This window comes from Stegodyphus dumicola, chromosome 2 (genome assembly GCF_044657685.1).
Source record: "Stegodyphus dumicola isolate Sdum_Otavi_A_Nest chromosome 2, ASM4465768v1".
NCBI classification, from domain to species: Eukaryota; Metazoa; Arthropoda; class Arachnida; order Araneae; family Eresidae; genus Stegodyphus; species Stegodyphus dumicola.
Genome location: NC_140769.1, coordinates 156,183,361 through 156,208,741, shown reverse-complemented (window position 1 = coordinate 156,208,741; position 25,381 = coordinate 156,183,361). Strand labels below are relative to the sequence as shown.

At 30.6% G+C, this 25,381-nt stretch overlaps 1 protein-coding gene across 2 annotated transcripts in view; it reads left to right on the top strand.

Annotated features, from left to right (window-relative positions):
• The first annotated feature begins 4,116 nt into the window (after positions 1-4,116).
• Positions 4,117-25,381, top strand: part of LOC118189125 (proton-coupled zinc antiporter SLC30A1-like) — a 28,507-nt gene continuing 7,242 nt past the window's right edge. Inside the window, exons 1-8 of one of the 2 annotated variants that reach the window (XM_085811359.1) lie at positions 4,117-4,386; positions 5,395-5,728; positions 10,742-10,964; positions 11,087-11,248; positions 14,208-14,349; positions 15,691-15,734; positions 18,207-18,289; positions 19,291-19,410. In XM_085811359.1, coding sequence (XP_085667485.1) covers positions 5,552-5,728; positions 10,742-10,964; positions 11,087-11,248; positions 14,208-14,349; positions 15,691-15,734; positions 18,207-18,289; positions 19,291-19,410 — 951 coding nt within the window. In that variant the 5' untranslated portion in view covers positions 4,117-4,386; positions 5,395-5,551. Of the gene's footprint in view, positions 4,387-5,394; positions 5,729-10,741; positions 10,965-11,086; positions 11,249-14,207; positions 14,350-15,690; positions 15,735-18,206; positions 18,290-19,290; positions 19,477-25,381 lie in introns of both variants that reach the window. The other variant, XM_035359670.2, reaches the window with a different exon arrangement.

Genomic DNA, 25,381 nt, shown 5'->3' with positions numbered 1-25,381 from the left:
CAATTAGTCTACTCCCAGGACTAGGTAAGATTTTCGAACGGGTCATCTATAAAAGAATTGAGCCGCATATAGATAAGCTCCCAATGGAACAATTTGGTTTCCGTAAAAATCTCTCAACGACAAAACAACTTGTTCGTCTGTGTGAATTCATTGGATCTGCTTTATTCAGTCATCAAAGTGTCGCCTTACTCATGCTAGACGTGGCGAAAGCTTTCGACCGCGTCTGGCATGAGGGGCTCATTTTCAAGCTCATCACACTAGATTTCAGTAGAGACCTCATCTTACTTATCAACTCTTTCATACGGAACCGCAAATTCTTTGTAAATTTTGGATATGAACACTCTGAGACCAAATATCTGAAAGCCGGGGTAGCTCAAGGATCTATTCTTGGCCCTATTTTGTATCTTTTTTATTTTTATGATTTACCCAATAGTGCCGATCCCAATACTTACCTCGGATGTTATGCTGATGACACCGCCCTTGCCGTGAAGTCATATAGTCAAGAGCATGCACTGATAAAACTTCAAGAAAAAATTCCAGCCATAGAGGAATGGTGCGCTAAATGGAGAATTGCGATTAACGGACAAAAATCCCAGTTGATAATCATCGGTAAAAAACATTCCAGAATCCCTTTAGACAGAAAAATTAATATCTTTAATGAAGAAGTACCACTTGTTAAAAAGGCTACTTATCTTGGAGTAGTTTTGAATCACAGATTTACCTGGAAAGACCATATTCACAATATTAAATGGAAGACCTCCTATACTATCAAAAATCTCCTCCCACTAAAAGGTAAAAACTCTAGACTTGATCTTAAAAGGAAAAGACACAGCTATACAGCAATTATCAGACCAATTTTTTGTTACGCATCCCCTGCCTGGGCGACCTACACTTAAAGTGACATGAAAAAACTCCAAGTAACACAAAACAAACTTCTCAGAATTATTACTAATGCGCACTTTTATGTTTCGAATGAGACCTTACATAGAGACCTACGTATAGACAGAGTTGAAGAGTTCCTTCATAAAGCTAATAGAAAATTCTTTGAAAAAGCAAAAAATTGTTCACATATGAAACACTTCAAAGTATTCGATTACCAGATCTTTGCAGAGGACGCACGTATTCGACCACTCGCGGCCTTCACCACTCGAGATTCGAACTTCCCTACATAACTTTATCACGAGTGCAACGTCGCTGTAAATATGTATATAGACTTATTTTGCCGTATTTTATTTTTATACTCTTTTTCATTTTATTTGCATGTATTTTATTATTCTAATAAATTGTATTGTATCAGCTTATTTGTATAACTTTATTATGACATGTACCTATCATGAACAACAGAACAAGTCTGATTTTCACCCTGTCTTCGCCTCTCCTGGTCCTGGGCTTCGTCTGCGTGTTTCTCTGGACTTGTGACGTCATGCTGTCACCCCCTCTTCGCACTACTCATGGAGGTAGGAAGTAAGGAACTTTCCTACCTCCATGGCACTACTGATGCCTCCTTTCAATCGTCATTGCTTACTACCGTCATGCGCCCTTCGGGCCTATGTGTCATGAGCCGGAAACATTGCGTAAAAGCAGCAATATGCCGGCAATATTGATGATGATGATGATGATAAAAACGTATACATAATCATTATCAGTTTTGATTGAAATGCAGTAAATATAAAAGGTTCATCATGTGTACGTCATATATTTACAGATTTTGAATTTTTTCTTTCCTTCCAATAGAATTTGTGAATCTTCAAACATAATACCTTGGAACGAGGTATATTAATTTCACAACTGCAAAATATTGAGCATTCATAGGGTGGTGCTGCCATTTAGAATCGAAAGGAAATACTAGAAACTTACGATTACAGCTTTTGGTGTAGAGAAATTAGAATTTTTTCCGAGGTTAAAAAATTGATAAACAACCAGTATATATTATATACCGATGCCCTTCAAAGGGTTAAAAGGGGGGAGTATATAAGGTATTTCTCCCGCCTTCTTAGCCTGCCTTCGTAGTGTAGTGGTCTGCACGCTGGGCGCGTATTCGAGAGGTCCGTGGTTCGATTCCCGTCGAGGGCGTTGTTCATTTTTCATCACTCCTGTTTTAAAAAAATAACCTAATGATTCTACAACCTTAATGAAGTTAAAAAACATATTTCAATCACTTTATAAGCAATTTCCTTTGATAGATTTCCTTTGTGATTATAAATAATTAATCATATTACATGGGTGAATTAGCAAGTATTTAAGAGCAAGTAAAGATTATAACTCGTACTATCTGCATTTGTAAAGAGCAAGAGAAAATTATATCAAATCTTCTTCCGATTTGTATATGTTTTCATTCTTTACTCTATTATTTTATTACTTTATATGTTTAAAAAAGGGCCAATGGGTTTCGTCAACGAGGTTAATCAAATGTTCAGTATAGCGCGGTTAATCAATGTTAATACTTTCAGCCTTATGCCTGCATATGCTGAGCGAATGGCAAATCAGTTTTTTCGGCAATTTCGGAGCAGGATTCAAAATTGTCTCCCCGCAAAGCTCTTCATTTAACGGGGCGCGAGTTCGCAATATAAACAGATAGATAGTTCAATTTCGAAAAGGAAGTTAAAGAAATTGTTCAGATTATAAAAGCAATTACTGATGAAAGATTTTCAGATATGGAAGACGGATACCTCAAAGTACTGATTGAGAAATGATGAATTATGAGCTGCCGATAGTGAAAGAAGTGACAATGAAGAAGATAAAGCATCTTTATCTTAAAGAAATTTAACGAGTTGTTAAAAATAACACAGGAACACTCTTATTTTCCAGTGCAGATTAATTCAAATGAAGGAAGAAAGAAGATGTCAATTTATGAGAGACTTCGAAAAATTGCGATTCTCGGCATGGAATTTTTAAAAGAGCTCCTTCATTCATTGTCCCAAGCAAGAATCACCAACTTTTTAAAAGTATGATCGAATCACATTCTTAGTAAGCTCTTATTTAACATTATTTTTTAATATAACTTCTTTCGACTAATGTTTCTTTTTTTCTTTTAATTACAACAATATTTAGGTTTCCTAAAATTATATATACTTTTATTATTCTGAATTATACCTAATACATTTTTTCCATAGAAAATGAACTTTGCGGAACGCGATTTTGATGCTGCAGACGCAATATATAATCTGAAAGCTTTCAGATTTTTTTTTTTTTTTTTTTTCTTTTTAATTTATTTTTCAATGATCAAGTATAAAAATAAGGTTCTATTTCACTGAACTAAGGAGCTGCCATCAGCTGTCAAAGTATTTGTTAGTTTGATTTCAAGTACAAATATTTTATACTTTCAGCAGTGTTTTACAAGCTTTTAATATATTAAATACAGAAGAATAAGTGTGTAAATTATTTTATCTCACATCAGAGAAACGTCATTTAGTAAACTTGATCATTCAGTCAACTAGTCATTTGTTGAATATTAGTAAACATGATCAAATAATTCTTTTTTGTATGATTTAATAACGAAAACCTGTTAATCAATTGATCAAGTAAGAAACTGTTGACATAAATACATACTTATTAAAGCATTCTAATTGCTTCTAATAAGGTATACGATCAATTTATGTATAATTAGATTATCAACAATTTAAAAGCTATTTCAGATAACAATTATCATCGAAGTATGCTTTGCGTTTACCATTATTGGAATTAATAATAGCAAACATAATAAGCCACTTGATGAAGGATTTGAGCCCTGCAACACTTGATTAATTAAGTGAGCGCTTACATACGCTGCTTATTACTTGCCCTTGAGTTTCTCTTATGATACAAGTAACAGCAAACGGGATCCACGTTATAAACATGTTTTAACTTAAGAGAAATGGGGGCAATTTTATTGTTTTTATTTTTAAAGTACCATTCAGGTTGTTTTGTTTTCCATTGATAAAGAACAAGGCAAACGTTAATTTTACACGAAAGGAAAGAACAATCGGAAATCATATATGTCATGCAGAGCAATTCGTGTGCAACGGAATCAATTCTTCAACATGATCTACATTTTTCTCTCAAATTGTTCTTCCTTGAAAGTGGCGCTGCAAACGCTTTATTTTGATTGGCCTTCATCATCCTGGGCTGTTTTTGTCCGCACTCCGCAGCCGGTTGCCCTCGCTCAGAGAGTGATGAGTGCAAAAAGACTTATAACCCGCAGCGATTGAATTTGGTGTAGCAATGAAACATCCGATGTTAATGGGAGCGAGTGTTACTCTTGGTCCAGTATTTCAGTTGCCTGTTAGGATACACATGAACTTAATCAACGGTATTAGATAACACGTGGTACAATTATTTGGAATAATGTTTATTGCCTCGGAGCTATTCATCTTCAAGTGCTTAGTAATTGGTAGTACTTAAAATAAGGTAAACTTACCTATTTTTAAATCTATTTCTTAAGAGTCTTTTTTTTTTTTTTTTTTTTTCTGCCGCTTATGTAATCAGTAATTATCTCAAAAAAAAAACAAGCGTTTATATTATTTCTTATACCAGTAAAAAATCTAAATTCTTGTTTACGGTATGTCATTTTTGAGTTGTCTTTTAACAAATGGTGGAATATTTTTTGCGTTAATAATGCCATGTACATTTTATTTGTATTTAATTCCTTCAGTCTGAAAAGATTTTCTTCAGTTATTTATATTAAAATTTAATATCGATTATTTTTCATTAATAATTAGCGGATGTTGTTCCCCCCACCTTTTTTTTATTATTATTTGTATTTTCCGAGTTTGAACAAATGCTTATGTTTTTGATGAATATTCTTAAAAATTATGGAACAAAAGTATTTTAGATCTATTGTTTATATAACGTTCATAACATCTTATAATTTTTTCGCGGCAGCCCTTGAAATATTGATTTATTTGCGACGATTTTTAGTGTTTCGTCATGTTAATACAGTTCATTGTGCGATGATGATGGTAGATTTCTTTCTTTCTTTCTTTCTTTTTTTTTTTTATTGTTAGAAAATGATGAATACATTCTCAGCTTGTACACATTTCTATCGTATAATGAAGTGTTTATGGAAATTTGTTTTCCAAATGATTTGCCCATTTTGGTCAAATTTCTTTTCATGAATCAGGAAAAATTCCATCTCTAAAGCAAGGTCAAGTATTATAATGATGTTTCAATGTCATTAATAAGAATTATAATCATGAATCAGAATCGGTTTGAAATACAGATTTTTTATTCTTTGGAATTAGTAGTTAAATGTTAGTATTCCAGTTTTATGTATAAAAGAATTTATAATTTTAATTTCAAATGCTTGTTTAATCTATCTGCTTAAAAATGTGTTTTTAAAATTACTATTGTTCATGAATTTATTTTTCTTGTATCTATATTTCTGAAATAGTTGCTTATTATAAAATATTCTTACAGATTCTCAACAATCCCCATGGCTTACACTCCTGCAGATCTTCAAGAATAAATTCTTCATCAGCGAGAACTGTTTGTAAAAAGTCCTTGATAGGAATGTTGTAATATTTTCCATTGTGTGCTATCAGTTTCAGATACAAGTGCAATAATTACTGCAACAATGGGTCGATATTCTGGGAAAAGATGTCGACTTTTAAGCATGTTTTTGCTTACTTCTGGATATTTTCTTGTTGAAATAAGTGTTGGGTATGTTACCAATTCTATGGCATTGGTAGCAGACTCTTTTCATATGCTGTCTGATGTTATAGCACTTATAATAGCTTTCATGTCTGTCAAAGTAAGTACTTAATTACCTTTTTAACTGCATAAATGCCATAGTGTGCTTTCTGTTTGTTGTTTATTATTAAGTGTTGGGGAACAGCTGTCTACTTCAGCTCATTTTCTTGTTTTTTAAGTGTACTAAATAATTTTTTAATTGCACCTTGTGATTCAGGATGGCATAAAACAGACAGCAGAATTTCAATCAATGTTTTCATCATTAAAAATTATTGTAATATTAGTATGTTAAGCAAAATTATAGTTTATTCATGGTCTTAAAACTTAAAATGAAGAATACTTTCTTTTAGTTATTTCAGGCAAATCCTCAATTTATATATAATCGTATGCAGTTAAACATCTAAAATTGTAATTTGTTAAGATAATTTGGCTCATTTCTGTGCAGTTGAGCTACTGGGGGGGGGGAAGTATATCTATCTATCATGTTTAGTTAAATGATTTCATTTATGAGATGTAACTCGATGCAAATAGGCCTTTAAAAAAAATGTCTTATTTTTTAATTTTCTAATTTTGTACAAATGGGTAGAGTAGACTTTAAGGTACCCCTTGTGTTATGGCAGTTGTTTGATTTATCGCCAAGTTGTAGTTTCATTTATGGTAGCCTGAGTAGTTGAATGTTATGGAAATCCTATTGTGACGTAATCGGGTGTATGATTCTGGGATGTTTTGTAAATGTTTTTGTGGTGTGTGTTAAAACCGTTTAGATGGATTTGAATGGGTTTAGGAAGAAAGGCTCAGATGGTGACTATGTGAAGCATTTGATCAGAAAGAGTACCTGGTTTGAAAAAAGTCATTTGAGTATGATTGATATTTTGATTTTTACGTGGCTCTGGGTGTACGAAGCGAACTCGAAAATCATGGTAAGTGAATATTTGCTTTTGGTAGTGCTTAAATGTATAACATGTTTTCCCTTTTTTATGTTATTTTATTGTTTGGTTTAAAATGTATTTTTTGTTTGCCTATATTGTAGACTTTGGTGCTCCTGTGACTTTTTAAGTGAAAATATATCGATGTGTACATGGAAAAAGTAAAGGGAGTGCGCAATGCAATTTTTTGCAATTCTGGGATTTTTTTTAAGTGAAAATAGGTCGATGTGTACATGGATAAAGTTAAAAGAGTGCGCAATGCCATTTTGGGGCAATTCGAGGTTTTTTTTTTTAAGTGAAAATAAGTTGGTGTGTACATGGATACTGAGTTTGTGTAATTGTTTGTCTTGTTATTTTGGCTTTGTGTAGCGGCGATTTTTGTAAGCCTAATATAATCATTTCAATAAATATAATCAAGCTTCACAAGCCAAAATAACGAGTCAAAAAATTGCACAAAATCGGTATCCGTGTTTCGCCAAGGGGTACCCTAAACTATACTTTTACTGTATAAATATCCTGGAATAATTTATTTTCATAAAACTTATTTTTATGTGATTTACTAACTGAAGAGATTCACAAGCTCTTAAAGTTTAAATTTTCCATATATATATTTTTTAACAGCATTGCTTTTAATGGCCTTTAATTTGTTTTAGGCATGTGATAAATACATGAATATACATATTTTTTACTAAATGCATATGTATATAAGTAATGTGTGATAACTGATAAATTGCTATTGAAATGATTATATTTTTTCTTTATGCAATTATATTTTTGAAACATATTTGAAAAATGTTGACAGGAGTTGTGTAGATTGTTTTACCTCTTGATGAACACATATCCAATAAGAACGAATGCAAACTTGCCTCTTGGTTAACTACCTGTCATTTGTGGACATTGCTGCACTCTTAGCTGATAAATTTAAAACTTATTATGGAACAAAATAGTCAATTGTGCCTTTAAGTGTACAGTCAAAAGTCGTTAATTCGGACACCCATAATCCCACTCCTCAAAGCTACAAACTTTCTGCGCATGCGTCGCGTTCACGCATGCGCACAGGCGTTTAATAGTGCGCGTAAGACCTTTACGTCTGCGAATATGTTTGTGCGCATGCGCGTTTAATGTGTGACGGACGGGATAGGCTAAGCTAAAAATTCAGTTAATGTTGCAGATTGCGTTGTTCCTTAATCTTCGAATTGGATCCGGATTATTATTTTTTGCAGACTGTTAGAGCAATTTCATGAAAGTAAGCTTGAACTTTCGATTATGTCAAATAGAATTTCCGATATATATTTACTAATATGTAATTTGTATCTACAAAGCGAAAGTATGTTTTGAAATCCGAAATCTGTTTATCAATTTCACGCGGCGGATTGGAAGTTGATCTGTCAACACTATCCTTATCTTCAGAGCAGATTTTTTTATTTTATTTGGCTTATAATTCCTTACTAAGTCTAGTATTTCATCTCGATGTACTCCGTCTTTGATATGATTTAAATCAAGTTCCTCGTCATTATAATTCACTTCGGATAGTGAAGAAAGTGACCCAGAGGTTATTGAAAACGAAAACATTTCGATTGACAAATTAGTCGGTATTCTCAACACAGCAATTATAGGAGTTGAAGAGCGGAACTTTGTAACTAAACAAGAAATTATGTCTGTTTAATAGAATTAAAGAGAAAGTATTATCACATGAAACGAAGCAACTTACATTGAAAGAAACGTTTAATAAAGTAAACAAATAAATATTAAGCTTTTTCTTTTTGTAAATTTTGATACCCTTTAGTTCATAATTGTTCTTTATTTCATAAATTACGGTTTCATATTTTTAATTTTGTAATTTCTGCATGCCATCTTACCAGATTTAAACTGATGATCTGTAATCCGGAAAAATCGATAATCCGGAATCGCCGAAGTCCCGACGAGTCCGGATTAACGACTTTTGACTGTATTACATTTTTAGGAAAAAGGAATTTTTAGGCTCTTAAAATATTTGCATAATTATTGCTAATTCACTGCAATTCCCACGTAAACTGAAGCATATTTATTTATTTTATATGTGAATTTAGGCTTCCTTCAAGTGGAGGCTCCAAAATTAGTTATAGAACATTAGTTATTATTAGAAATTAGTTATATGATGTAAACAAGCTTGCTGGAATTATAGAAATGAATTATGATTTTATGTTAATAGAAAGATTTGTTTAATACGAGAATTTTATTTTATTAATTTACTAAGTTTCACGAGTTTTTAAATAAGTGTATAAGAGCTGTATTATGTATTAATTGTAAAAACAGTAAAAATAAGAATTGCAAAATGTTTTAAAGATGGTTGAATCCTAGCAACTAATTGTAACAGCGCATGTATTCTGATTGGTGCTATATAATAATAATAATTAAATTTTTTATACAGTCAAAAGTCGTTAATCCGGACTCGTCGGGACTTCGGCGATTCCGGATTATCGATTTTTCCGGATTATAGATCATCAGTTTAAATCTCGTAAGATGGCATACAGAAATTCTAAAATTAAAAATATGAAATCGTAATTTATGAAATAAAGAACAATTATGATCTAAAGGGTATCAAAATTTGCAAAAAGGAAAAGCTTAATATTTATTTGTTTACTTAAATAAACATTTCTTTCAATGTAAGTTGTTTAAGTTTTGCTTCGTTTCATGTGATAATACTTTCTCTTTAATTCTATTAAACAGACATAATTTCTTGTTCAATTACAAAGTTCCGCTGTTCAAGTCCTATAATTGCTGTGTCAAGAACACCGACTAATTTGTCAATCGAAATTTTTTCGTTTTCAATAACCTCTGTCACTTTTCTTCGCTATCGGAAGCGAATTATAATGACGAGGAACTTGTTTTAAATCATATCAAAGACGGAGCATATCGAGATGAAATACTACATTTGGTAAGGAATTATAAGCCAAATAAAATAAAAACATCTGCGCTGAAGATAAGGATAGTGCTGACAGATCAACTTCCAATTCATTACGCGCCCGCCGCTGCGCCCCCCCCCCCACCGAGCAGCGTGAAATTGATAAACAGATTTCGGATTTCAAAACATACTGTCGCTTTAGATCTTTTACATATTAACAAATATATATAGGAAATTCTATTTTATATAATCGAAAGTTTAAGCTTACTTTTATAAAATTGCTCTTACAGTCTGTAAAAAATAATAAGCCGGATCCAATTCGAAAATTAAGGAACAATGCAATCATCAACATTAACTAAAATAGATAATTAGATAATTTTAGCATATACGTCCATTATACATAAAACGTGCACGCGAAAACGTATTCTGCACTTGCGCACACTCATATGCGCAGTCGTAAAAGGTCTTACGCGCATGCGTAAACGCCTATGCGCATGTGTCAACGCGGCGCATGCGCAGAAAGTTTTTAGTTTTGAGGTCCGGATTATAGATCATTGCGAATTATGGGTGTCCGAATTAACGACTTTTGACTGTAGTATATTTGCCATTTTCTATTAATATTACATCTATGTACATACCTATTTATTTGTGTATGATTTTAGTATTAATGACTTTACATATATCAATAAAGATGCTAGTTAATTTAATTTTTAAATATACTTAACCTTTTAAGATCCTGTTTATTGCTCAATAAAATACTTCTGATAGTTTTTGTTTCTTGTTATTCATCCTATTTGTAAGTACACATTCATATACTTGAAGGTCAACCTTTCCAGATTATATTACCCTTTCATACATTCTTATACATTCCTTTGTTGAATTTATTTTGTAAATCAATTATTCCTTAATACTTTTTTTCTATGTTATAACTATCCATAATCAAATCTGTTTATGTTACTTAGTTATTTCTTAACCAAATTTATATTATACTGCACTCCATATATATCATAAATACTTTGTACACTTTTTTGAATTGTCATGTTCCTGAGCTTACATTCTCACACATACACACTGTTTAATTTGCTCTTCATTCTGAACACCATTTACAGTTTCTGTCACTTGACGTCATATTACTTTGTATGTAAAAATTCATTATTATGGTAAAATGCATGCAAAAGTGGTGATTGATTTTGGTAGAAAATGTTATTTTATTAAAATTGTTCAGAAATATTTTTAGCTTCATAAAATTTGTGTTTATCTTTAGATGTCTCCCAAGAAGTGGTCAAAGAGCACATTTGGATGGGCTCGAGCTGAAGTTCTTGGTGCTTTAGTCAATGCTGTGTTTCTTGTGGCTTTGTGCTTTTCTATATTTGTAGAATCTCTGAAACGGTTCTATACACCTGAAGAGATACATGATCCATTATTAATTCTTTATGTTGGATCTTTTGGATTACTAGTGAATATTATTGGTCTGTTCTTATTCCATGGTAAGAAGAAAGTTCTGATGATTGACTGTAATCTTTATTATATCCTAAGGATTTGGGATTTTGTGTGCAATAAATATATTTTTTGTATTTTAAATTTATTAGTTTGTTCTGATATATTTCAGGTCATGGTCATAGTCATGGAGGTCATGGCCATGATAAAAGGCATAATTTGCCTACCTTGGAAGAAGTGTTATCTGAAGGGGACATAAATGACAATAAAGGGAATTACCAAGTTCCTGATCCAGCTAAAAGTCAAGAGGTTGCCAAAAGTACAAAAAAAGATTGTAAGTCTTTTATTTATTTATTTATTTATTTTTACTTAAACAACCTATCTCATCATCAGAGATATTTAGTACAGTTACTGAAAATTAAACTGCATGACAAATAGTCAACTTCATGCTATAAGCAGTAGAATGTGTGCAAATCAGCTATTACAATTTTTTGAAGAATGTAAGCTTATTTGGCTCCGTTTTTATATTTAATGGTGTTTTCATCATTGTATGATTAGCCACAACAACGTGTGAAATCTGTTTCAAGATAACATGTAAAAAGTAAAGTAAGTGAATAAAATGAATTTATTGTATGCTCCCTCTAATGAAGTCTACATGGATGCATGCCAGATGGTTCTCATCTGGACAGCCCCAATATGAGGCATAAGGTAGGCAGTTCGGTGAAAAACCACCATAGAGATGATGTTAACATTCTCTTGCCGAGACCTGGGTCCCACATTCCCAGAATAAAATCAAGTTCTTAACCCACCTTTGAACTGATCAATCATGGTTGTCACTCCCGGTGACTAGAAACGGGCAGGATGGGACTATATATAACTGGAGATCTGACTGATCATCATGATTTGCTACCAACTGTTATTATGTGGTAGGTCACATACTGGGGATTTATTCATAATATGAATCTGCACTATTCATACCATCTGCATCTACCAGATTGGGGAATTAAACCACCTCGATCTGTAGAAAGTTGGGATAATGCCCTTTTCCCATAGGCATGGGAGAACGGCCAGACTCGCTTTTATTCCTAGTTCCGTAACTGCCTGAGTACAGATCCCTGCCACCACAGTGAACGAATGCTGGGTAGTGGGATATGTAAAGTAGTTGCAAAACATTCTCCAATGATAATTTGAGTTTCATAATATGTGAGAAGTAATCTCCATTCTCCACTGGTAAGTGGTCTGGAAATATCATTTGTTACACTTAAAATTTTTGTTTGTGGTTTTTTTTTGGGGGGTGGGGAGAGGTTGGTGTTTGTTTTTGCTTGTTCATGTGTGTGTGATATGCTAGTTGTGCTATCTAGAATTATTGAATAACATTTTGTTCCCCATTACATTATTTTCCATGATACTGATTATTTTACTGCAAATGATAATGTTTAATTATTATTTCATTATGAATATCTTTACTAGGGTATGTAATAAGCCTTTCAAATTTTGCTGCAAGTTGAACATGTTCATCGAAAGTGTCAAATTTGTTCTTTCCTCTTTCAGTATTTCTCAACTTTTCTTGGTTGTTCATGAAAGATTTATTTCAGCTAGGAATATAGTAAGAGAAAACTATCTAAATCTACTGCCATTTTTATCCCTTTCTGCTCAGTTTGATCTTATGTTACTTAGTACATTAATTCTGAACTTTGTCTGCTTAGAAGCAGTTCATTTTTATATATGATTTATATGGTTTTGTAATATTTTATCGTTAAGAAAAAAAAGTGCTGAGAATTCACCTCTCATGAGAGAATCATAATTAAAATTTAGCAAATAAGTAAACTATTACAATGTTAGAATAAACCACCTATCACATAAACTGTCTGTTTTACAGGAAAAAAAATCAGTTTTATGTCTATAATGATAAGTCTCATTTAATAAATTTTCTTAACTGATCTAATTGAAGCATGTATAGATATAGTATTCTCATTGTTTTTAAATACTGGATGATGCTACACTACTGTGTATGTATGTGTGTTTACTGTTCTTCCTATTCGCAGAAAATATAGATAAAACTTTGTTATATAGAGAAAACCACATCACTGCTTGAACCAGTTATTTCTTTATGATCATTAACAATGTGGAATTATTTTAATTCCTATTTTTCATAAATTTTCCTTTTATACAATTCAGTTAAAGAAGTTTGTAAATGCCATAGTTTTTATTCTTAATTTTTTTAGATCAGATCTTAATTTTTTTAGATTAGTAGGTAACATTAGATAACATTTTTACTACTTATCTTTTGTGCCAAAGCAGCATAAGTTTTTATTTTTATTTCAATAAATTAAGTTATGCAGGTGTAGAAGGGTAGGGGATATATAGAGATTAGTAGATAATTGAAGGGGGACTTGAGGAACACAGTATCATATTTTAGAACTTAGAGGTTTTTGTTTAATGCCAGTCATGTCATGAAGATTGCCTATGATACAGATATTGTCTTCTAAATTTTTAATTTATTAGTCTGATCTTGATTTGTATATATTTTAAAAATTGTGTATAATGCAAGTAATATCTTTTTAGTGTAGTTATTTAAAATTCTCCATTAAGTTTTATGAATAATTCTCATTTTTTATATTTTATCATTAGCACAGAAAAATATATTCCGCAGAGTGCTCTCAGTCAAAATTGGGATCGAGTTTAGGCAGATAACACTGAGCACTGGTAATTCTGACCTGGGGTCGATTCCAGGCGAACTAGTGGCTGCATGGGCGTTTTCATGGTTTCCACCGTAGGTAACGTGTATATGAGCCAGTTTTCCATCCCTCCCCTTAGGCAGATAGCCCTAGTGTGCTTTGCTGTTATTAACTAAACCAAACCAAACTATAAAAGTATCCCTCTTCTTTGGCTCAAGTGCTTTTCCACAATTGAATAAACAAACTTTTGTACTCCACTGACTGATAGAGTAATGGATCTTTTAAAATGGAAGATTTTTTTTAAGGTTTGGTTATGTGAAAAATGAATCAATATTGTTTGAATATATAATGATTAATTTTTCTCTCACTGTTCAAACTTTTCACATGTTTTAATAACACATTTGTCCATCTATGTAAAAAAATAGTAATATTCTACATAAATAATTAATATATTCTATATAAATATATATAAATAATATATTCTGTATAAATATAAATAATAATAACTGATATAATAAACTGTTATATACTCTTTTATTAATCAAAAGAAAAACATACATTGAAGTATTTCCAGTGTACCTTTTTTTAAATGCTAATCATTTCATTCTTTTTCAGCTCAAAGTAGCCAAATGAATATGCATGGTGTATTTCTTCATGTCCTGGCAGATGCATTGGGCTCTGTAATAGTTATAATCAGTGCACTAATTATCTGGCTAACAAGATGGGAGTATAGATATTATGTTGACCCTGCATTAAGGTACAACCAATTTAATTGTGATCGAGTTATTTTTATACACTTTTATTATTCAGTAATAAAAGCTATAAAATGTTTTTAAATTATTTTCATCATAAATTCATCTTTTTGGGTGCATAGGCAGCATGTGAAAAAAATTTAATCAGCCAATAAATGGTACAGTTCTTTTCCTTGTCATAATTCCTTCTGATTACTAATGTGAAATAGTGCGAGTGTTGCTTATGCATAATACTATGTTACATGCTGATACAAAACATTCATAAGGCAAAATTAATGTGCAGTTTTCGAAATGCAAGTAGTTTGAAGGCACTAGTTTAAAATGATTAAATTTTCAGTTATTCAATATACGTTATGTATAATTTTTTACTCAAACCACATTTAAATCTTATCAAAATGAAGGTAATAGTCAAAATTAAAAAGTTAATTTATAATAACTTTCAGTCATTTAATCCGTAAGGTCATTACAGCAACATTTATTAAAAATTAACTTTCAAAGAATAATGAAAAAAAAATTAACATTTAAAGAATAAAGGCAAACTCGGTCCTACAACATAATTAACCTACAACCTGCCTCCTCTGAGGCTAACATGCAACTGGTCTCTCTCACTTGCTGGGCTCTGCCAGGCAGCTGATTGGCTGGCTCACCGCTGCCAGATACATGACAGTCATGTTCACATAATATAGTAATGGGTGAATACAGTGAAAAGTAAAACTTATTGTGATGCATTCAGGTTTAGGGGGAAAATTATGGTCTCTGGCATTAAAAATTCAATTAATTTTCTTTGTCAAACAATCTGATATTTGTGTTTCGCTAAGCAATTTCTTGTATGACAAGAAAAATTATACTTATGAATCATGTCATATATTAACTTTACCATTTCATCAAAGTTATTAGGTTGATTACTTATGCATTTTCTTTTAAAGATGGTTTCCTTTCTAGCTAAATGGCAATAATAATCAGTTTTTCTGTTTCTTAAAGACTTTTTATTAAAACATCTATTGTTAGCTACTTCTTGATGAAGCAAGTAAACATATTTTTACTGCTTGAAGCATGTTAGTCTAAATAAATACTGTACCCAAAATATTTCAGCCTTTTCTGTCTTTCAAAAAGTGTCACATATTTAATTATATCGCTATCTGGTTTAACAGTTTTGACATTATTCATTCATTACATTATGAAAGTTTACTTCATCATACTTGAACTTTTTTCCCTCTAAGGCAAAATTATACTACTGGTTAAGGTAACCATTATAATTCCATTATTTCTTATATTAGTATGACTTAGAGATAATGTGTGTATATATATGTATTTTCAATATAAAAAGATTTTAATTTTTATTGCAGTGTTTTTATGGTGTGTCTCATAATGAATTCAACTTGGCCATTATGTAAGTATCTGCTGTAATACTTCCCCCTTTTTTTTTTTTTTTTTTTTTTTTTTTTTTTACATAATTGTGTTAAATGTTGGTTGTCTATTCCTTTATTAATGATCAGTTGCAAGTGATTTTAATAGATATTGTATGTCATCCTCATCCCTATAAACAGCCATAACTATGTCTGATGACTGATACATTCTTTTATGTTTTTTAAATGAACTATTCAGTGAAATTATTTTCTTGCTTATAAGCATGGTCCATCAGGAACTAAAAACTCACTCTAAAGTATAGCTTTGGTTTATATCAATAATAAAATACTAAAGGACATAATCTTGAAATGTATTAAAATTTTTAATATTTTATTAGCAATTTTTTCACCTGTGTGGCATATGAGAGGTCTAAAAAATTTCCTTAAACTCAATTAGTTGTCTGTTTAAGCTCAAAATTGCCATTTTGTCAGCTTGCTTTCTTTTCTTTTTCTAATATTTTTAGTAATAGTTTGAGAAAAGCTCTTGAAAAAGGAAAAATTTCTGGAGATTATTGATTAGTTATTAATTATATAAAAATATGGAAAGTATTTACATTAGGGTCTAAAAGGGTAGAAAATTGCTGTTAAGTCTCTCACTCTTATTGCATTAAAAGCCTTTGTATACACATTGGTAAATACTGTATGTAAGCCCTTCATGGATTACAGTATGTAACTGCTGAATGAATTTCCTGACAAATAGTAGAAATATAATTTTTTACTTTTTAAAACAGAAATCACCTATTAATCTGTATACTTATAGTACTTACTTAGGCATATTTAGGCAGAAAATTGTATGTTATTCTACTGGATTTTATTCTTTACTTTCTTTAATACTTACATCAACAGTATTCTAAAACTGATGTTTTATGTTGTGTAATTATGATTTACCAACTGTAATATAATAAAAATTTTCTATCAAAAACATTATTTTTCATGTGAAAATTTGATAACAAATCTAGTGGCAAGTAATTCGCGAAGAAAATGATTTTTCACTTTTCTCTGCTCAAAATAGTCTTGTTTGCTATGATATAAATAGCTTTAATAGATCAGAATAATCAAACAGTGGAATTTCATGGAAGTGCATCACAGTTCACAAAAACGGGTACTTGTATTGACCTGGGAGACTTTTACAATGGAAGCTGTTAGAGTATAAATTATGAATCATTGCATTGAATGGACCGTGTAACTCTATGGTACTTTGAGGCAAATTAGCCTAAAGGCATTAAAAGTATATATAATGCATTAGTGTCTCTGAAGTAAATTGTATTTACTCATATGCTATTAGTTATCATTAGGTTGCTGTAAATTGTATAAATCTACAAAGTTTAATAATGGCATATATAGCCTCCATTTTCTATACAGAATGCCCAAGTAAAATTAGCAAGCAGAAATATAACAGAAGCTTGCAGTCTTTGTTCCTACAAAATTTACCATAACTATTGTATTTTATTTTGGATTCATATAGTAATATACTCAACAGGAGGAATTACAAAATTTGTAGTTGATCTGTTTTAGGTTGCAGAGACAATAGGTATTTTTGAACCAGGAAAGATGAAAAATGAGCAATGCCATCGCCAGGACTTGAACCTCGGACCTCTCAAATAGGCACTGAGTGCACTGACCATTACACCACGAAGGCATGTTAAGAAGGCGGAAGAAATACCTTATATATTCTCTCTTTTAGAGGGCGACTGGGGATTAGGGGACCCAGTTGTTAAATCCTGGTGCTGGAGAATCATCATCCACCACCTTTTTTAGTTTGGAGCACCACTGTAGGGAGATTAAAATTATTTCGAAGCAGGAGAGAGGAAAAATGAGCAATGCCCTCGCCAGGTTTCAAACCACAGACCTCTCAAATATGCGCCGGGCAGGTGGTACTGTAAAGACATTAGGTATTTTTTTAAAACAGGAGAGATGAAAAATGATCAATGCTATTACCGGGACTTTAACGTCGGACCTCTTGAATAAGTACCAAGCATGCTGACCATTACACCACAAAAGCATGCTAAAAAGGGAGAAGAAATACCTTCTAAGGTGTTACTAAACATATTTTGTTAACAACCCTTTTGATATGAAATAACAAGTCTTGCAAAATGTTTTTAAGAAGTCCAGATAAAATGTTTTTTTAATGGCAAACTTTGTAATGATTAATAACATGTATTTATTATACTGAAAATACATGAAAGATCGTATGCTTCATCCTTCGGCAAAATTGTCTGTTCATAGAAAATGGGATTTTCTTTTGAACTGAAAACATCAACTCCTCTTTGAGGTGTTAAAAAGATAAAACTTTATGTATGTACTTCATATAATTTAAGGTACACTGGAATATGTATAAATATTTTAAATTCTACAGTTTTACATCTACTAAAATTATTTAAAAAATTAAAAATTTCGAAATATATTCTTAAAATAAAAAATTCTTCATTTGTGTTTTTTTCTTATTTGTATTTTAGTGAAAGATTCAGCCATGATTCTACTGCAGACTGTGCCAACTCATATTCAAGTTGATTATCTTCAAAATAAGTTGCTACATGAGGTAAGATTTCTTTTAAAATTTATGGTATATGCATAATGTGATATATAACAACACACATTCAGCCATCATATATCTGTTTATGGACTTAATTGAAATGGTCCATAAACAGGAGCATGAAAAATTGTATTATGCATTTATGACTGTGTGTTAAATCAAAATGGGCCTCGCTAAATTCTGTCCTGTAAAGAATTTTTTTTTTTTTTTTTCAAATTTTCATATATATTTAAAATTTAGATCCATATTGCTATGTACTGTAAAATTTTTGTTTGAATAACCTGTTAATATCACTTCAAAATTGTGTTGTTGAATAATTTATTAATAACTATCACAATCTGCTTTTCATGTATTTGGAATGACTATCTGTAAAATTTGTGTTGTTAATTTCTTAATGAAAGGTAACTTTTATTTTACTCTTTTCATATTAGGCTTCACTGGTCAAGTCTAAAATTACGGTAGTCTATTTTCTTGACGATGTATAAAAATTGAATATGCTGGCTACATAATCGGCAGACTATTTCAGGGCTATCTGTTTAAGTGGGCAAATGTTTTTCTAAAAAATTTTCTTAAAAAGACATGGGTTGTTTCATCATTACTTGGAGGACGTAATGAAAATTCTACACAGCCAGTTTTTGGAAACTGAATTCTTGCAAACTCTCATTATTTTGTGGTTGAAATATTCTGCTGTTGGTAGCCTACATTTGAGAAGTTTTCAAATTTTTAAATTCGCATCTGAATTTGGATCTCCGCTTCCAATGAAATAAAAAGAGAATCAAAGTTCATTTATGGTTTATCATTAAACCTAAATCATTCTACTTGATATGCTTTGGATCAGTTAACAGTTGTTTCTGTTTAATTTCACCTTTTCTCTGTAGTGTTTTGATTTCATTTTTATGTCTTATTTTCCTTTCTATGATGCATTTTATTTTATTGTTATTAAATTCATATGGTGTTTTAAAAATATTTTCACTGTAATTCTTTCTGATGTATTCTTTGTTTTGCAGATTGACGGTGTGCTAGCTGTTCATGAATTTCATGTGTGGCAATTAGCTGGAGAAAGAATCATCGCGTCGGCTCATATATGCTGTCGAAACTTATCTGATTACATGGCAATAGCAGAAAAAGTAAAAGAATTTTTTCATAATGAAGGCATACATTCCACAACAATTCAGCCAGAATTTGTTGGGGAAGTAAGGCCCTTTTTTTTCATATTCTATTTTTAAAATTGTATTAAATCTTCTGTCATGAATGTTATATAGGGAAAAAGTATTCTTCTGATGAGTCGAAGAATTTTGTATCCTTAACTTAGATTAACTTAATGACAAATTGGTAAAGTTTTTCAAATTGGTGAAGCAAGCTTTATGAAACAACATCAAAAGAATGGATCACACATATATATGTGTTCTAGTTGTAGTTAAATAGGGTCAAAGATCTGTAGGCAGTAGATAAGTAAAGGGTACAAATGTTATAAATTAGATTAGTGGGAAGAAATAAGCTATTTATTTAACACAGGAAATTTTTTACATACTATGTAGTTGAGAAATAATTTCATTAATGTTTGATTATTCCTTTCATTTTACTATGAAAATTAGATTTTTATTCTTTGTTTCAAGAAACCAATAAAATGTTTTTCTGAATTAAATATTTGATAGTTTTCTAAATTTTTTAATATTTCAGCATTAGAAATATCAATGTTAAAATATTAAGTTTTTATTCTGAACATTTTTTCATTCTGTATTATTTTGTATATAAGTCACTTTGTCACTATAAGTTTGTTCAGTGGAATTGCATCATCAATATTGCCATAATATTTCTCAAAAATGTCAACAGGAATAATTCTATTCTTTTGTTAAAGGTCCCAGATGACATGATTTGGTAATGTATAAAGAATTTCAGTATCTTTAGATTAGAAAAATTTCACATCCTTTTACAGGTCCTTATGAAATTTTAAAACAATATTCTGAAGTTACCTTTGAAAGATAAGCCAAATCCTCTTACTAAAAAGAAATCAGAAATTGTCCATTCTATGAGACTCAGATCTTTTAATACAGCAAGTGAATTTAAATTAACTATCCGAGAATTTAAATAGTAGAATACCCGTTACTATTCAAAATTATGTAATTTCTATTTTCTGAATTGCTCATTAAAATTTCTTTAAAATATTTTAACTCAATTATGACTTGTTGCATCCACTATGCAAGTTTTATCAGTTTAACTTCCACTGTTGCGAGTGGCATCTGTTTTTATATGTTCTGCATTCTTGCAACAATTGAAAATTTTTACCTTGGAGATATTTTTTCTGATCATAATCTACCATATCTGATGTCATTATAGCATTAGTTTTTCAAACTGTTATTCTTTTCATAAATTGATTAAAATGTTTTGAAGTATACATTTTTTATAGTATACTTTCAAGTTTTTAGTTAATGGCTCTATAAAAATTCATGTCATCCAGAATTTTTAATTGACTTTACATCTTTGTGGATTTTTAGATTTACTAATCATAAGATACAATTAAGTCCCTTTTTTTATAACCTGTCTGTATTTATACAAATAACTATTACAGTTATTTTGGAATTCTTGCTCCAGTACATTTTTATCTTTCACAGTTGTTTTGTTCCAGAATAACTTTCATCAGCATTGAAATCTCATAAATTTTCACGGTAATTTTTGGAATTCATTGTCATTGCCTTCGGCAAAAATTCCCATAGACAGTCAAAATCTCTAATACTTTATTACTAGTTGTTACTTTATACATAGTTCAGATCTAGCCATCATGACTAACCAGTGTTGTTATTCAAAGAGACCAAATAATGAAATGAAATTAAACTCACTTGCTTTGAACAGATCCAGCTTCCGAAAGGTTGCGCTAGCAATTAATTTTGTACACCAGCAATTAGGATTAGTAATGCTTTAATGGTAGGAGACCTTTGATTAACCTACATGTATACAGTGGTATAGTATTAGCGTAACATTTTTTACAATTATTTAACCTTATCGTTCATCTGAGTCCTTTGTGAAGACTAGTTATTCACATTTTATACAGGAAATAAAGAGGTTCTATATGTGTTTCTCTTCATTACCATGTCAATAAATTTGGTGCTATGTAAATGCAGTGACATTTTATGCTATCAAAATATATTTTTGATGAAATTAAATGCTAAATACGGAATACTGATCCTTATAAAAAATTTTATTTATATAAATCATTAAGTATATCTTAACAAAGAAGTTAGTTGAATAAAAACCACTGATTGCTGTAAGGCAAGTTGAGTAAAAAAACTACTGATTGCTGTAAGGCAAAAGTCAACTATTTACAATTTGACTCATGTGACAAATTATTATCTTTGACACATGGCATTTCTGTGGAGTGGGAAGCTATGTCTGTTTTATATAATAAATCAACTTGCTTTTTTCATTCTTATATATTCCCAGAATCACTGTGATTTCATGTGTATTTTGTACTTTATATTTTTATGTACATGCTTTAAGAATGGAGAGTATCACTGCTTATCATAATTTTCCCATCATGAGTATTTTTGTCAGTCAGTTTAAAGGAAGAATGAAGTAAAAACCATTATTTTATTTTTATATATAGTCATTTCTAGGAATAATATACACAGAATAATTTCACTGAAAAATTGTTTGTGCAGATTTAAATTAAATTTGTTTAAATAACTATTTTCTGTCAAAAGCAGTATTAGTTTTGATCCCCTCCTCTTTCATCTATGTCACTTTACAAATAAGCATATATTGCTACCAAATGTTACCATGTATTATTTTTAAGAAAATAACATAGCAAATGAAAGTATGACAACACCTAACACTAATGGGAATTCTAAGATACTGTTTTTTTAATATTTTATAATTTTGCTGTTGAATTTTATATGGCATAAGTTCAAAGAAAATATTTAATAAATACAGTTAAAAAGACAAAAAAAATTAAGTGGGAGTTAGGTAGGTCGTCCTTTTGTAAAAAAAATCTGAACTTTGATATTATGAACTGAGAAAAAACTGGAAGAAGTAAAAAAAATGTATGGCTATGCATAGCACTGTATTTGTATGCATTTGTAAAAATATGCTGCCTTAAAAATTTTGAGATTTTGCTGTTGAATTTTATGCAGCATACATTTGAAGAAAGTGATGTTTAATAATGAAGTTAAAAAGACAAAGGAAATGTATTAGCAGAAATGAGTCCAAGCATGATTGAATGGTAAATACCAAGCTCAGTGAGAGCACGAAAAATCTTAACAAACTCCTTGGTACAGTTTTAAAATCTGAATTTCATATTTATTTCAGTTGATTCACAATTAACAATTTGTACTGAAGATTTCACTGATGTGGTGTTATCTATTCCAATAGTCTTCTTCCCTTTTGGAAGTCAAAGGCTTTCACTGTTTCCTTTGACAGTGAGGTGTTGTTAACATGTTGACTGCCATGCACATTTTACTTGGTTTGCTCATGGCACCAGCATGATTTTTTTATTATGCAATGTATATTATGTTGAAATATTATCTACAGGAGATAAGGTGAGTTATATAATCGTGTTTAATGAATTTTTCATGGTGGGGGGTCACCGGTAACCGCAGGGTTCGTACGGTCCTTAAGAGTCCTTAAAAGTCCTTAGATTTTTTGGAATCGATTTTTGGTCCTTAAAAGTGCTTAATTTTGGTCAAAATCAACAGAAGGTCCTTAATTTTAATCATCTGAAATTTCTGTCTGTTTTTATGACTGTCATTTTGAGTGTGAATTAGCATTTTGAGGAATATTTTTGGCGATTCACTGCCGTATATATGGTAATCTTTTCAATGGGTTCATGAGTTATAATTTGTTTCTATTTCTAATATAAATGATGGGATATTCGAGTTTCTAAGCAAGAAGTGAAACATAAGCATTCCAAAATTCATTTTTTCTAGTAAAGGGCTCTTAAACAACTTTTTGCTTTTGGGGATATGAATTCTTTTATTAAACGGTTCTAAATTTGGCAACTTTTCAACATTTTGGCGATTTTAAGATTAGTTTCTATAGCAACTTTTTAATTCCAAAATCTGAGAATTTATCGACAATTTTTTTTAAAACATCGTAACATTGATAAATTTTATTAAAATAATGGTAGTATATTGAAATTATATTAAAAAAATAACATTAAAATAAAACATTTTTATTTTTCGCTGCCATATTATAAAGTTTCATTTTGACAACTTATACAATATTTTAAATCTGAAAAATAAACAAGGTATAATGCTATGAAGCACAATTTATGAAACAGCTCTTAGCAAAAGCAAAATTAGCTATGTAATTAATTAAAAATGTCTTGTTTTTAATTTTTTTCAAAATTAGAGTTTTTCCCATGTAATTGTCTCAGAATATTCAAAATTCTCAGAATGTGCTTCAGTTTTCTCTATAAAATTAATTTTATACTTTTCCCCTCCAACTTTTTTTCCAAAATATTTCTGGCATTTTTTCTGTTACAGAAATGGTAGGGATAATTTTTCTTTAGGATTTTAGACATTGCAGCTAGGAAAGTTTAGAAGGATTTGAAGGCAAGATTTATAGACCCACTATTCTAGAAGATTCGAGAAATATGTGACAAAATGAAAAATGTCTCCATAATATCAACACATAGTGGATGTATTTTACAGAAAGTTTGCAACGAATTTCTTAATTTTGGGAGAACATCTGGAAGAACAACGAAAACATAATATTTGAATGTATTACTTCTGATTCTAGAATCTTAACGTGTTTATCTTCTCTTTATTTTCTCTACTTTTCACAAGACAGAAGCATGGAAAATATCAAAAATGGTTCTGATCTTATCACATGGGCAGGCATTATAGAAAGGGATTTTTTTTTAATAAAGAAATTGAAAACTTACAGTTTAAAAGATTCATCTAATATTTCTTAATGCATCATACGCATAGCTGGCAATAGGCATTTTCCCACCTGATGCAATCTATGTGGATCCTAAATTCTGCTGCCTACTGCTTTTCTAAATTCTGCTTCCAATGCTTGCTTTAAATTCTAAAAGTTTTGCCATTTCTAGATTTTGTTGTTTGGTGTGTCATTAAATTCTAGAAATTCTGCCACATCAGCTTTGTAACCGTCCTTTACTACGTATATTTCATATTGCTTCTGAATGTTCATATTACTAAAGAAATAAAATTAGCCACTTTTTCTGTACTTTCTAAATGCATTTAGTGTTTTTAAAATAACGGAAATCCTTAATTAAATCCAAAAATTCTAAAATGAAAAGGAAACATGTTGAAGAAAGAAACTGAGTACATAAAAGAAATTATTCTTCAAAGATATGTGCAGTTATTATTATGTAAATTACCCAATTGTTTGATTTCAACCTTTACTATAACTTCCCATTTCTATTTCCTCATATGATAGAATTATTGAGCCAGATTAAATTACAATTAAATTGTATAATCTTCGACCACTAGTCCACATTATTAGTTTGAATTTGACTGTTCTTGTTTAATTACATCACCATGAGCTGTAATTGATTTTGTTAGCATCAGAACATGCCTTTATGTTCTAAGTTCTTTTTAAATAAGAGGCTTATTTAAACCTTTGTCTGATATTGTAGTTAATTTCAGGCATAGCGATAATTCTGTCGGGGGTTTTGGACTATTTAACTTTTCTCAGATCAATTAAACCCTCATAGGTACATTATGGAGAGGTTGATAAGTTAGGAGATGAAGCGCGCAGAAACTAGTGAAAGTATTGGTTTGCATATTGACACAAATCTGTAATTGTTAGAAAAGATGCTTAATAGAGAAGGAAATCGATATAAACGTTCAAATATGACCAACTATCATAAGTGTAAAATGTTTAATGCTACTTGATAAATTGCATAGTTTATTTTATTCTTATTAAAAATTATGTTAATTAATTCATGTTTAGTAATAATGTGTACTATTTAGGGATCTATTTGATTTTTAGGATGATATTACAAAAGTGAAGTTCAGGCATAAGTAATATCTTCAATTTAATTTATTCAGTTCCGGTTTGCTCACAGGTCCTTAATTTTTTTCATTAATGGTCCTTAAAAGTCCTTAAAAGTACTTAATTTTCATGTGCAGAAATGTG